We start from the raw sequence: 12,272 nt of genomic DNA, 5'->3' as shown, positions 1-12,272 counted from the left end.
TATTTTATATCTCTTTCTCCCCCTCCCACCTCTTCTCCCCCCCCTTCTCTCCTGGTTTAGATAGAGAGCAGGGCCCCTAAAATATTTTATATCTGGCTTGTGTTGCCCCTCATGAATAATTAAATAACCACAGACTGAACCAACTTCGAACAAACTAACTTTAACAAATAAATATACAAAACAACTGGTTTCTGTCAATTCTTTAAACTTAACCAATAACTCTGCAGTATATAACTTGTTTAAATATTGTTCACTTTTTTGAGTCAATTTATTACAATAGTTGTTTTGGCTAAAAATCTGTAATCAAATTTTAAAAATGGTTCTTTGGTGTTTCTTTTTTAATGGTCAAATTGTTATTAAAGTTGAAAAAAGATGTAGCTAAACATACTCAGCTTTTGATTTCATCAAANATAAACTTATTGATCAAAGCTAGTCTCTTATCAGCTTTATCAGAAATTATATTTTGTTGTTTTTATCGCACAATACCTTTTTTGATTCTCAAGGGTTAGCAGTAGTATTTTTAATTTTAATAATAGTATGAGGTTTGATTCAACAACATCTTTTTTGTTTTTATCAGATTGTTAGAAAACATTCAATATGTCAGATTTGTAATTTTTCAAATCCATTTTAATTTTTCTATAATATCCCTTGATTATAAAGTAGGATTCAAGGTGTTGACATTTTATAAAGTAGGACCCAGAACACTTTGGAGTAGGAAGAAGTTATTATTATTATTTTAAACAGTCCTATGAACATGACAAACGTCGTAATTGTGAAATGTTCGCAGACCCAGTTTAGATATTAAGTTGATTTTAAGCTAATGGTACAACTGTTTCCTTTATGATTAACAACATGTCGTCTTCCTATTTAATCTTTAAATATTTTAGGTTTGAGTGGCAGGTTGTTCTGGCATCGTGTGTTATGAAGGAACATCAACTTTTTATTTTATTAATTGATTAGTTATTACTCAACAAAAAATCAATCCAAAAATTAATTATCAATTTATCACTCTCAAAGTTAATTCATTTTTGATCTATTACCCGGTTCGGAAACTTTAAATCAAATAGCAAAATAATTTTTTTTCAATTTTCCAGAATTATTAATAAATTACGTGATGCAAGAAGCGTAATTTCTATGGACTGTCCGATTAAAAACAGTTCCCTTTAGACTTACATCTAATCTGATCAAGAATGATTCTTGTTTTTCTACCGTCTACGGTGATAGTCGATTTTATCAATATAGGGAAAACGACTTTCGATTCTAATTTTTATTGATATCAAGTTGTTAAGCAGCAGGGATACACATAAACATAGAAGTCAAGAGATGTTGTCAATAAAAAAGCTTCTCTTTAAGTACTTGTATAATTGTAATTTGAAAAAAGCTTGTTAACAATCAAAACTTAAATTAAAAAGTCGTCTTCATATGTATTTAGAAAAATTATCTTTCTACACAAAATTCCACTTCTGAAACTATTGCGACAAATAAATTGATTTGAAGAAAATAAAAAGGTTATGTATAGTGTTTGGTTGCAATACTGATATTTATCGGGATCTGCCTGTTCGGTGGATCCTGCTGGGATAGAGGCTGGTTGCTCTACCCTAACTACAACTACGTCAGCTGGAGCTACGCATTCGCCTGCTTTGCTATGGTGAGTAAGCACGGGCGTATACAGGATTAAAACAAACATGGCCCCCTCTAAAAAAACATCGCGTTGGCGGAATTGTTGGGTGTATGAGCCTTGGGAGGTGGCCGGGGGTTCCTACCCATTGTCTAGGATGGGGAACTACCCCTCTGCCCCCCTGTATTTACCCTTGTATTTTCGGATATAAGTTTGTATATAAAGTTTTAAAGCAAGCAGATTGAAAAAGCTCTTGGTTTAAATTTAATTACTCAATGTTAATTTTTGATATGCAATATAAAATGAATTGCTTATCTTTTTTATCTCTGCTGGCGGCTAAAAATAAAATGATTCACTTTCTGTCTCAAATGTCATTTCATTTTGCCCGTTTAATTGTGTTTTCACAATTTTTTTCTTTTAATAATTTGATTTTCAGGTTGCTCATGGCGTGGCCGGATTTTTCATGTTTAGAGAAGAGCGTGCGGCAAAAGAGCGTCGAGACCGCAATATGGCGCTGGTTATGCAAATGTACCCCACACCTGGACTATTCGACGGCAGTATTTCAAACTACCACGGTTCCCAGTTTATCTAATCCATTTATCTTTAGAGTTCGAATCTTTTAAAACAATTTTAAGAAGATGTTTATTTGGAAAAATATCCAATTTTTAAATCATTGATATTTTCTATTTTTCTTAAAATTCCTGGAAGATTCCACCTCAAAGCGTGTGATGTTATAAAATAATCTTTTGAACCTTATCTAGAGCTGCACTTTCTTTTCTGTGCTCACAAATAGAAAATTCCAAAATTCAACTTTTTACTGATTTTTGGGAACTTTCGATGTTTTTTTTTGTTATTTTGAACTTGCACCAGTTTGAAGAACATGCTTTCTAAAAATGTGTCAACAATTACATATGTCGCACGTCTAAGAAATAAAATAATAATCTATTATGAGTAAATATTTTTTATTATATTTGCCTCAGCAAATTTCTTTAAAGAAAAGTAGTATTTTTCCCAATGGAAAAACAGGGTGAGTAAAAAAGAGTGAATAGCGAGATCTTGCATATAATAAAGCATTTATTTTGATAATCTAATTTTTAACAAATATGTATGAAATTTTAATTTTTTTAAATATCCGCGAAACTAGCTTTTAGTCAAGATTTATTGAGCAGAAAAACTAAAGTGAGTGAATACATTATTTCTATCACATCTTAAAATCTTAAAAAAGATAAATAAAAAGTAATATCGGAGAAAATGCGCAAAATTAAATTCAGAAAATCCTTTTGTTTTTCTACTCATCTGAACAATAGTGTTGCGTATTTTTTTAAATTGTTTATCAGAATGCCTATCAAAAAATGGAATAAAATAATTTCATACATATTTGTCAAAAATTAAATCACCAAACAAATGCTTCTATAAAATGCAAAATCTCGCTATTAACCCTTTTTTTGGCTCATCCTATAGAGTTAAGATTTTTCAGGTTTTTAAAATCTCAAAATTTTGTATGTCACATTTTGAATCATATACTCAATACTCCTGTGCAGCGCATGTGCAGCGCATACAATAATATAAATAATATCAAAAATGCATGAATTAGTTTGTATATACCCAGTTAAAATATCTTTTATACAATTATCAAATAAATATGTAAAAATCAATTTGAATTTTCTGAAAGAACTTAATCTCTCTGTTCAATTTTTTCATTAAGTTTACTAAACAAATAGTTTGCACATTTATCCAGACAAATATATGGTTATATATATATAGCTAGATCGTGATTTTGCACATTTAACAAAAATAACAAAATTCATTCTATTATTAATCTTAGAAATTCAGATCTTTTCAAAAATGTTGTGACAGGACAGGAACTCTAAAATAATTAACTGTGTTAAGTTAGAGATTGTCAGAATATAAAACAAAGTTTGACCGATATTCTTAAAGTTTGACCGACCAGAAATCCTTCCTAGGATTATCTTAGGTCCAAAAAACCGATCGGTTCAGCCGCTTTCACGTTTCTAGAATACAAACAAACAAACAAACAAACAAGCAAACAAGGAAGTTCTAACTAAAATATTAGAAGACAAAAGGAGGAGTTTTAAATTGAATTATAAAAATACTTCGCTGCAGATATGATTGCTCAAAACATGATTGGTAGAAACCCAGATACTAATATCATAAATTTTACGATCCCGTTAATTTCTAGGAACTGTGGTTCTTTTTATCACGTTTCCAGCAATCATATCTGCAGTGTCACTTCATTTACACTAAATACACTTGTTTAAGCGCACGTTTAGCTTTTTTTCTGCACTAATTACACCTACAAATATTTCAAAAAACATTTAGGAATAAATTTAATAATAATGTTTAGAATTAAGCATGTTCTTGTCCCAGCAACTGGAAGCATCAAGACCAAGTTTATACCGAGCAGTTTCTAGTTTTAATCTAAGAAACAGTAATCAACATTTCTCTCCAGCTTCTACAGGAGCGCTTAGTGTCTCACAGCCAGTCATTTCAGTTGCAATATCACGGTCTCAGCCTAACATTTCAGGAGTTCCAACCCGTTCTCAGCCTGACATTTCAGTAGTTCCAACCCGTTCCAAACCTAACATTTCATTAGTTCCAACCCATTCCAAACCTAACATTTCAGGAGTTCCAACCCATTCTCAGCCTAACATTTCAGTAGTTCCAACCTGTTCTCAGCCTGACATTTCGGTAGTTCCAACCCGTTCCAAACCTAACATTTCAGCAGTTCCAACCAGTATCCAGCCTAACATTTCAGTTATTCCAGCCATTTCCAAGACTACCATTTCAGTTGCCTCTGTGCCTAACGTTCCCGAATCCCAACTTGGAGTAGTAAGCCTTAAAAACCCTGGTATTTCAGGGACTAGAGTTTAAAACTCTGTAAAAACATGAAATTTCCCTGAACAGACTTTAAGGTTGAAAAAAAAATATATGAAGATGTCTGTTAAGATCAGAATAGCATTTTTTTTAAAATCCAAAAATCACCTCTAACTTGTCTTTGAGCTGCATGCCAGCGTTCCTATTTTTGTTGGCAAAGTGTTGGGGAAAAAATATTTTAACGAAAAATTGTTGATTTTACTTTGTATTTTGTTGGCTTTTTCCTGAAAAAACTTTTGATCTCGAAAATAAAATAAAACAGTTTGAAATTATGTAAAATGATAAACATGACAAAATAAAAATGCTAAAAATGTAAACAGAGCAGATCAGTTTTCTCTTTAGAGCTTATGTGAGATTCTTGGCTATCTTGTATAACTACTTTTCCATTACTACCACTGTGATCAATAAGTTTCGCTAACATTTTCTTAGGGGTACTTCTAGACGTCTAAGCTCTTTAATTTTTTTTAATGTTTACTATATTTATCGTGAAAACATTTTTGGTTAGGTTGGCGTCAAGCAGATTGCTTTATGATGTAAGGAATGTTCTCCTGAAGGTGGATTAGCTTCGTTGTCAAGCATAGAAATATCTTATCTAGAATATTAACCACAGAAAGAGGACACTTTGGTGGCTCGGTTACCTAAAAATTTTTTTATTAGACGATGCAAAAACCAAAACCCTTAAACATTATCCAGGACGTATTTTTAAACAATTTTATTAACTTTAAAGGTAGTTCAATGGGGTCAAGAAGGGAAAAATGAATATTTGAAGGATTATGACATGTCCGGGCAGGAAAAGATCATCAAGACCTCAAAAATCGAAAATATTGAAAATTGTTCAAGTCATATTAGCAAGGGTTCTAGAAGTATGTATACCAGTCAGTTTGATATGTACCTTTACATTGTAAACAAAGTTGTAAACCAAGATTTGAAAATGACAAAAATCTGGGCAAAATTTGTCCAAACGTCTCTGACATAGGACCAAAGGGATGATATTGATTATGTATCTCTTATGTAAATCAAAGTCAGAAAACTCCTCAAAAGTCCTTCGTTCATCAAAAACTTAATCTCTCTTTCCTTTTGATCACTCTTAAAGGGTCTAAAACAGACTTTGATGGATCAAGTTGGAACCATTTTGAAATTTTTCTTGTTGTGACTAACGAAGCTGATACACTTCGGGAGAACGCTCATTACAAATACTACAAAGATCTGATTGACATCAACTGATCTAAAAAATATTCCGGTATAAATATAGTGAACTTTCAAAAAAAAAAATTTCAGGGCTGAGACTTCTACAAGTATCCCGAATTTTTTTTAGCCAAACTAATTGATCACACCTTGTACATGAGTTTGGGTATGACTAACACAGTTTTATATCAATTTCTCTAGACAGGGCCATCAGATAGAACTAATATTGGACGTGATCAACTCCTAAAGCTTTTAGGCTTCAGCCTGTACCCCCTTTCATTTTAAGTAACAGTCTCAGTCTTGCTAATTCTACATTGTATGATCTGTGTATTTAATTACAGATACACTTTCTTGATATTGTTACGTAATTCTCTTTGTGTTACTATTTTCCTGAACTTGCATACTTGATACTAGTAATTAACTATAGATACACTTTCTTGATATTGTTACGTAATTCTCTTTGTGTTACTATTTTCCTGAACTTGCATACTTGATACTAGTAATTAACTATTGATACACTTTATGGATATTGTTACGTAATTCTCTTTGTGTTACTATTTTTCCTGAACTTGCATACTTGATACTAGTAATTAACTATAGATACACTTTCTTGATATTGTTACGTAATTCTCTTTGTGTTACTATTTTCCTGAACTTGCATACTTGATACTAGTAATTAACTATAGATACACTTTCTTGATATTGTTACGTAATTCTCTTTGTGTTACTTCTTTTCCTGAACTTGCATACTTGATACTAGTAATTAACTATAGATACACTTTCTTGATATTGTTACGTAATTCTCTTTGTGTTACTATTTTCCTGAACTTGCATACTTGATACTAGTAATTAACTATTGATACACTTTATGGATATTGTTACGTAATTCTCTTTGTGTTACTGCTTTTCCTGAACTTGCATACTTGATACTAGTAATTAACTATAGCTCTAACCACAATGCAAACCTCAACCCCATAAAATGATTTCATGCACCACGTTTTCTATACTTGGAGGTAATAAAGGCAGCTGCAGTCTCAACCTGTAAATATATATACTGCTAAAGTAGTTATAGTTCATTACTTTTTGTTAAACCAAGGAAAGTTTTTGTCGGTTAAAAACTAAAATATTGTATTCAAAAATTATGTTAAATCCTCAATAAAATTTTGTTTTAAGAAAAAGTAACATTCAAAAATAAATTAAATTATTCCAAGATATATAAAGGAGGGGGGAGTTAATACGTTATTCTAAATAAGATCTAACATTTGTGATTTTATAGAAAATTTTTCAGAATCAGATATTTTTAGATTTGGATTCTCCAGGGATTTGATTATTTGTAGAATATTTTTAGATTTAGATAATAAATATACTAGCTGAGGTGCCTGGTAAATATTTCAGATTTAGATAATAAATATACTAGCTGAGGTGCCCAGGGAATATTTTTTAAATTGAAGGAAAAAAATATTATTTCCATCTATGAAAAAATTAGATCTGTTAAACCTATGTTATCCCCGGGATGCCCATGGGTTCCCTAAACAAATGTTAGGGCATTTGGTCAAACCGTTAATCCATGCCTATAGTATAACTAACATATAAATTATTACAATTGCAGTAGATTTATATTCACAGCGTCTGAAACTTATGCTTATGATATATTTGGATTTCCTTGGGCCTGTATACTTCAAGCAGCGAAACTATGCATCCCGCTATCTATATATATCTATATGTAATTAGTGATGTAACGCATTCCGCTATCTATATATAATTAGTGATGGAACATACTGGGTGTCCCATGAAAAATGACAGTAGCTAGACGACTTTGAAGGTCGTCTTCGATCTTTGAAATAATTTACAGCATTTTTTTTATAAACCAATCTTTGAAAAACAAATCTAGAGTTATATGAAATATGAAGCAGTTTTGTAAAGCAAGAATGCATAAAAAGAGTTTATTATAGGGTGTCTCAGGAAACATGACATTAGCCAGATAATTTGTAAGTCGTCTCTAAACTTTGAATTTATTGGAGACATTCAGTCGTCAACCTCCTTTCACATGCATTATTCTTGAAACAATTACCTAAAAACCCTAGTCATGGCATTTCCAAAATGGCGTCTGCTTTTTTTTGTGCACTCAATAGTCCTGTGGATATGATTAATTTTGTTAAGATTTCGACAATCTTAGTTTTATTTAATAAATTGAAATCTGAACAAAATTCTCAATATTTCTGGAAATTATGGCAGCGCAAAAAAAGCATTCTTGCTGTGTAAACTTTAATTTTTTAGAATTTTTTTGAACTACACAATTATTAGTTTGTTTGTCTCACAAAGAATGAGACTTCAAGGACGACCTAAAACATTTAAATGTATCGATCTATTTGGTCTTCAGTAAAAAAAACGCAACTATTTTATTTTTGCAAGGAATTGAACAAGTTCACAGTTGGAAGAAACTAAGAAAACAAGAAAAAATACTCAATAAATTCCGTACAGTCGTCTCTGAAGTCTTTATGGGTAACCCTGCATTTTATTACAAAGTCGAACTAATCAATTATTCGCATTATCGTGAAAGCTTTAGATATTTATTGTGAAAACTTTGTATCTTTGGAATAAATGAAAAATCCTTAAAGAGGAGCCTCAGTGTAAGAAAGTTTAAATTCTTCTATTTAGTAATGTTGGATGTTGTTCAAACTTTTTAGTTCTGATCTTGAGAAAAAAATAATCTACGCAAAGGTTAAATCTCATCATTAAAAACACTGGAAAAGATTTTTTAAAGGGTCACTCTCAAAAAAAGAAACTGTACTAGCCATTAAAAGAACAACAAATGCCTGAAATAAGACCTAATAAAATCTGTACACTTCTCTAAATCTTTGACAAGTGTTTAGGATCCATTTAATTTTGATGCGGATCCTAGATCCCCACCGGATCCAGGATCCTAGATCCCCACTGGATCCAGGAACTCATGAACAGTTCTTTAAAATTTACTAAAAAATTTAACAAAGCAAAATTTTCCAATTATCTATCTTTTTTTTCGTTTATTTTTATGCTTAAACTTGATGAACCATTCAGTTATGAGGAAATTTTTATAATCTCTCTTTTTTCAACGGTTCAGATTTGGGTTTTGAGAGTAAGTATCCGGGTATCCGGATTCTAAGCATTGCTTTGAAGGTGAACCTGTATTTGCAATCTTTAACAGGGGCGGATACAGGATTTAAGTTAGGGGGGTGCAAGATTAATTTAGGTACAAAAAATTCTGATTTAGAAACAAAAGACGCGCAGCAGGGGAATGTTAAGGCAAGGTTAAGGAGGAGCCTCCCAATAATTATATGGATAGATAAAAAAGAAAAATGAATCAAGGTGTTCCAGAAAAAAAGAATAATTAGGTTTTAAGCCTGTAATCCATTAAAAACTGTCAAATGTGTGCCTAAGTCTAACATATTAATTCTGAAGGGGGTCAGGTTTCTCACATTTATTAATTTAAAGTCTATAAGCTTATGTTTTAATGAGGGATAACAGATCTGAAGTATGGTGGTTTTTAAATTGATGAAGCTAATGATCTAGTATGTCTAGGGAGGGAAGGCAACCTCCCCCACACAACTTCCGAACTTCATTTTACCTATTTGCGGCAGTGCGCGTCCTCATAGGACTTCCGAAACTCTCCCAAACAGTCTTCCGGGACCGGGAATGATCTTTCATTTTTAATCGTCAATTTCTATTTTAAACGGGACTAATTTGATTATTTAAGCACGGTAGTCCATCTATAGTATCCTCAACAAAAATAATATTTGTTTCTTTTTTACAATCTAATATCGGGTAGAAAATAGCTTTTAGTTAAAGATTTTTTTTCTCAACAAATCTTGGAATAGCTGAATTTCTCGTCCGAGCCACATTCTCCTCATTTTCTCGTCCAAGCCACCTCGAAATCCTCGTCCTTTCAATATTATTTATTTAAGTGTCTAATCTTCCCAGATAAAACTATTTTTGTGAAAATGGATTCCATGTCAGGCTGTGACATCCGTCTTGTGTTTACATTACCGCCCAGAGACAGTACACTGCAGTATAAAAAATACGTACAACTCTGAAATAACTTTCCTTGCATTAGAACCTTGGGTCCGAGTAATGCATGATCACTGCAGTACGCGCACAACATTTATAGATTCGATTGTCTAATCTGGATCCCCCCTCCAATACCCCCCTTTAGTTGCGCCCTTGAGGTTCCAGGAAGAGTTATGTAAAAGAAAGGATGAATAAACGTATTAAAGGAAGTGCAGGAGATAAGTGGTTTATAAATTATTTAAATATTTAATTGTCGGGCAAAGAAAAAACAATGAAGAGGATTATATTTATTTAATTCATCAGTTCTTCGTTGTACAGTGAATAAACTACACGTTGAACATGCAGGTTCTTTTTAACTTATATATTATGTAATTAAAGGGACTGTTTTCCTTGGTTTAAGTGACCTTTCAATAAGAAAAAGAGTAGCATTGTACGGTTCACAATGGTACCCTTAAAACCTTGTTTTTTTATCTGACAATTTATTATTTTTAATTACGGTTTCTCTACAAACATTCTACATTTGCCTTTCTTAAATACATTTCGGTCTGAGTTGACACTCTTCAGTTTGTGAATTTTGTTTCTGCTCTGTATAATGTCAAATAAACAATATTTNTTTAAATGTATTTTTCACTAGATTCCTTTACGCAGAAAAAGAATGAGACCTGAAAAAGAATGAGACCTGAAAAAGAATGACCTGAAAAAGAATGAGACCTGAAAAAGATTGAGACCTGAAAAAGAATGAGACCTGAAAAAGAATGAGACCTTAAAAAGAATGACGACCTGGAGTAATATTTTAATTACTGAGTGTCTCAATAAACATGTAAATTAATACTGAAAATATACTTAAAACTAATGACAGCATATTTACCAAATTTAGAGATTTCAAAATTTGAAATTCCTCGTTTATTTTTGAGATAGATAGAATACATTCATAATTTCATACAGACTTAGCGCCTAATTTATTTTCAAAAACAAAAGACAATTTTATTATTATCACTTTTTTTAATTAACCACAATCTGACGGTTAAATTATTCTAATTAAACTAATAAATGCTACAGTGACAAATGAAAATTCCTGTAAATCTGAGCTGTCGTAGCTCATTCTTTAAGTTTAATCCTATAAAGTATTCTATTCAATCTTTCCTTTAAAATTGCTTATTTTTTAAAACATTATGAACAATAAAAATATGCAACTTACCATACTCATAAAGTTGTAAAATTTCTTAAAGGTATGATCTTTCCCGTAATGCGGCAGGATTTTTAAAAATTACAATTTAAATAATCTCAAATTATCATTTAAAATCGTACTAACTGCCGGAAGACTCAAATGCTGTGGCATGAAAGATCCTGCGGTAGAGTCCCATGGCTGTTGGAAGACAAAAAAGATAATATGTGGCATGGAAGGGGAAAATGTTGTGGCTCATGGCCGCCTGCTCTTTATACTTAGTCTTTGCTTGGTCGTTAGAACATATATTTGTTGATTACATATCAGAGTTGTAAAGGAAATGCATGAGATTTTGCCAAAACTCTAAACTTATAATCCCTATATCTATGCAACCAGATGTCGTAGATCTTTTATATTTTAAACTATGAATTCTATGAACTAAGAAAAGTTTGAAATAAGGTTTACAACATATATCCGGTTTCAAAGAAATAGGGATTAGAAAATTTGAGTTTGTGGCTTGTAGTTCTCTTCTTGAAAAAACTTTCCCCCTTTTAAAAATGTGTAGGGTTTTATTTAATGAAAATCTGGGTATGAACTATTATAAAAAGGATATAAACATGCCTTTTAATAAAAAAAAAATATTTTTTTTACAAAAGTTAGGTTTTGTTTGCGTGGAATATCAAAACAAATTTTAGAGTTTTAATTGCTGAAATTTTGAGAAAAAAAAAGAATTGAAAAGGGTTGAAAACTTGCCTTTTGATTTCCAATTTTTCTTTTCTTTTTTGATTACCAAAAGTAATTTTTTCGCAGAAGTCATTTTTGTTTGCGCGGAGCACCATAAAATGTTCAGAGTTTTACTTGCTGAATTTTTGTTTAAGAAATATTTAAAAAGGATTAATTAAGTTGCCTTTAAAAACATCTTATTTTCATTTTTTCCCTAAATCATAAAAAATCATTCCATAAATGAGACCTTATGGGGGCACATTCACCCTGTGCCCCTCCCCCTCGTACAGACCTGTCTTAAGTGACCTTTTTTTTGCAAAAAATAAATTTTTCAGATTTTTCTGTTTAAATTCTCAAAAGGCGGTTCAGCCGTTTTGAGGACAAACAAACAAACAAAAAAACAGACATGCAAAGTACTTATATATATATATGTACTTTACAGCGTACTGGTGTACTTATATATATATGTACTTTACAGCGTACTGGGTGTACTTAAATTTTTATAAATCTACTCTACAGCGTTTTAATTTACCTGAATGATAGAAAATGTATTTTAAAGTCATCATACCGAACCTTAATATCAAAATATGTACTGCACTGTCTGTACTGCGTACTGCAGTTTCTAAATATTTATCAATACAC

The 12,272-nt window shown here is 31.5% G+C and overlaps 1 protein-coding gene across 1 annotated transcript in view; it reads left to right on the top strand.

Moving 5' to 3' along the window:
* LOC111700009 (uncharacterized) overlaps positions 1-4,702 on the top strand; it is a 6,162-nt gene extending 1,460 nt beyond the window's left edge. The window contains exons 4-7 of the mRNA XM_023470815.1: positions 818-927; positions 1,520-1,648; positions 2,055-2,193; positions 3,984-4,702. Of these exons, the coding sequence (XP_023326583.1) occupies positions 818-927; positions 1,520-1,648; positions 2,055-2,193; positions 3,984-4,510 (905 nt within the window). The 3' untranslated portion in view covers positions 4,511-4,702. The remainder of the gene's footprint in view (positions 1-817; positions 928-1,519; positions 1,649-2,054; positions 2,194-3,983) is intronic.
* The last annotated feature ends 7,570 nt before the right edge of the window (positions 4,703-12,272 follow it).

The sequence above is a fragment of the Eurytemora carolleeae genome, unplaced genomic scaffold, assembly GCF_000591075.1.
Source record: "Eurytemora carolleeae unplaced genomic scaffold, Eaff_2.0 scaffold221, whole genome shotgun sequence".
NCBI lineage: Eukaryota > Metazoa > Arthropoda > Copepoda > Calanoida > Temoridae > Eurytemora > Eurytemora carolleeae.
The sequence above is the reverse complement of the archived record's forward strand: the minus strand, read 5'-3'. Positions and strand labels throughout refer to the sequence as shown.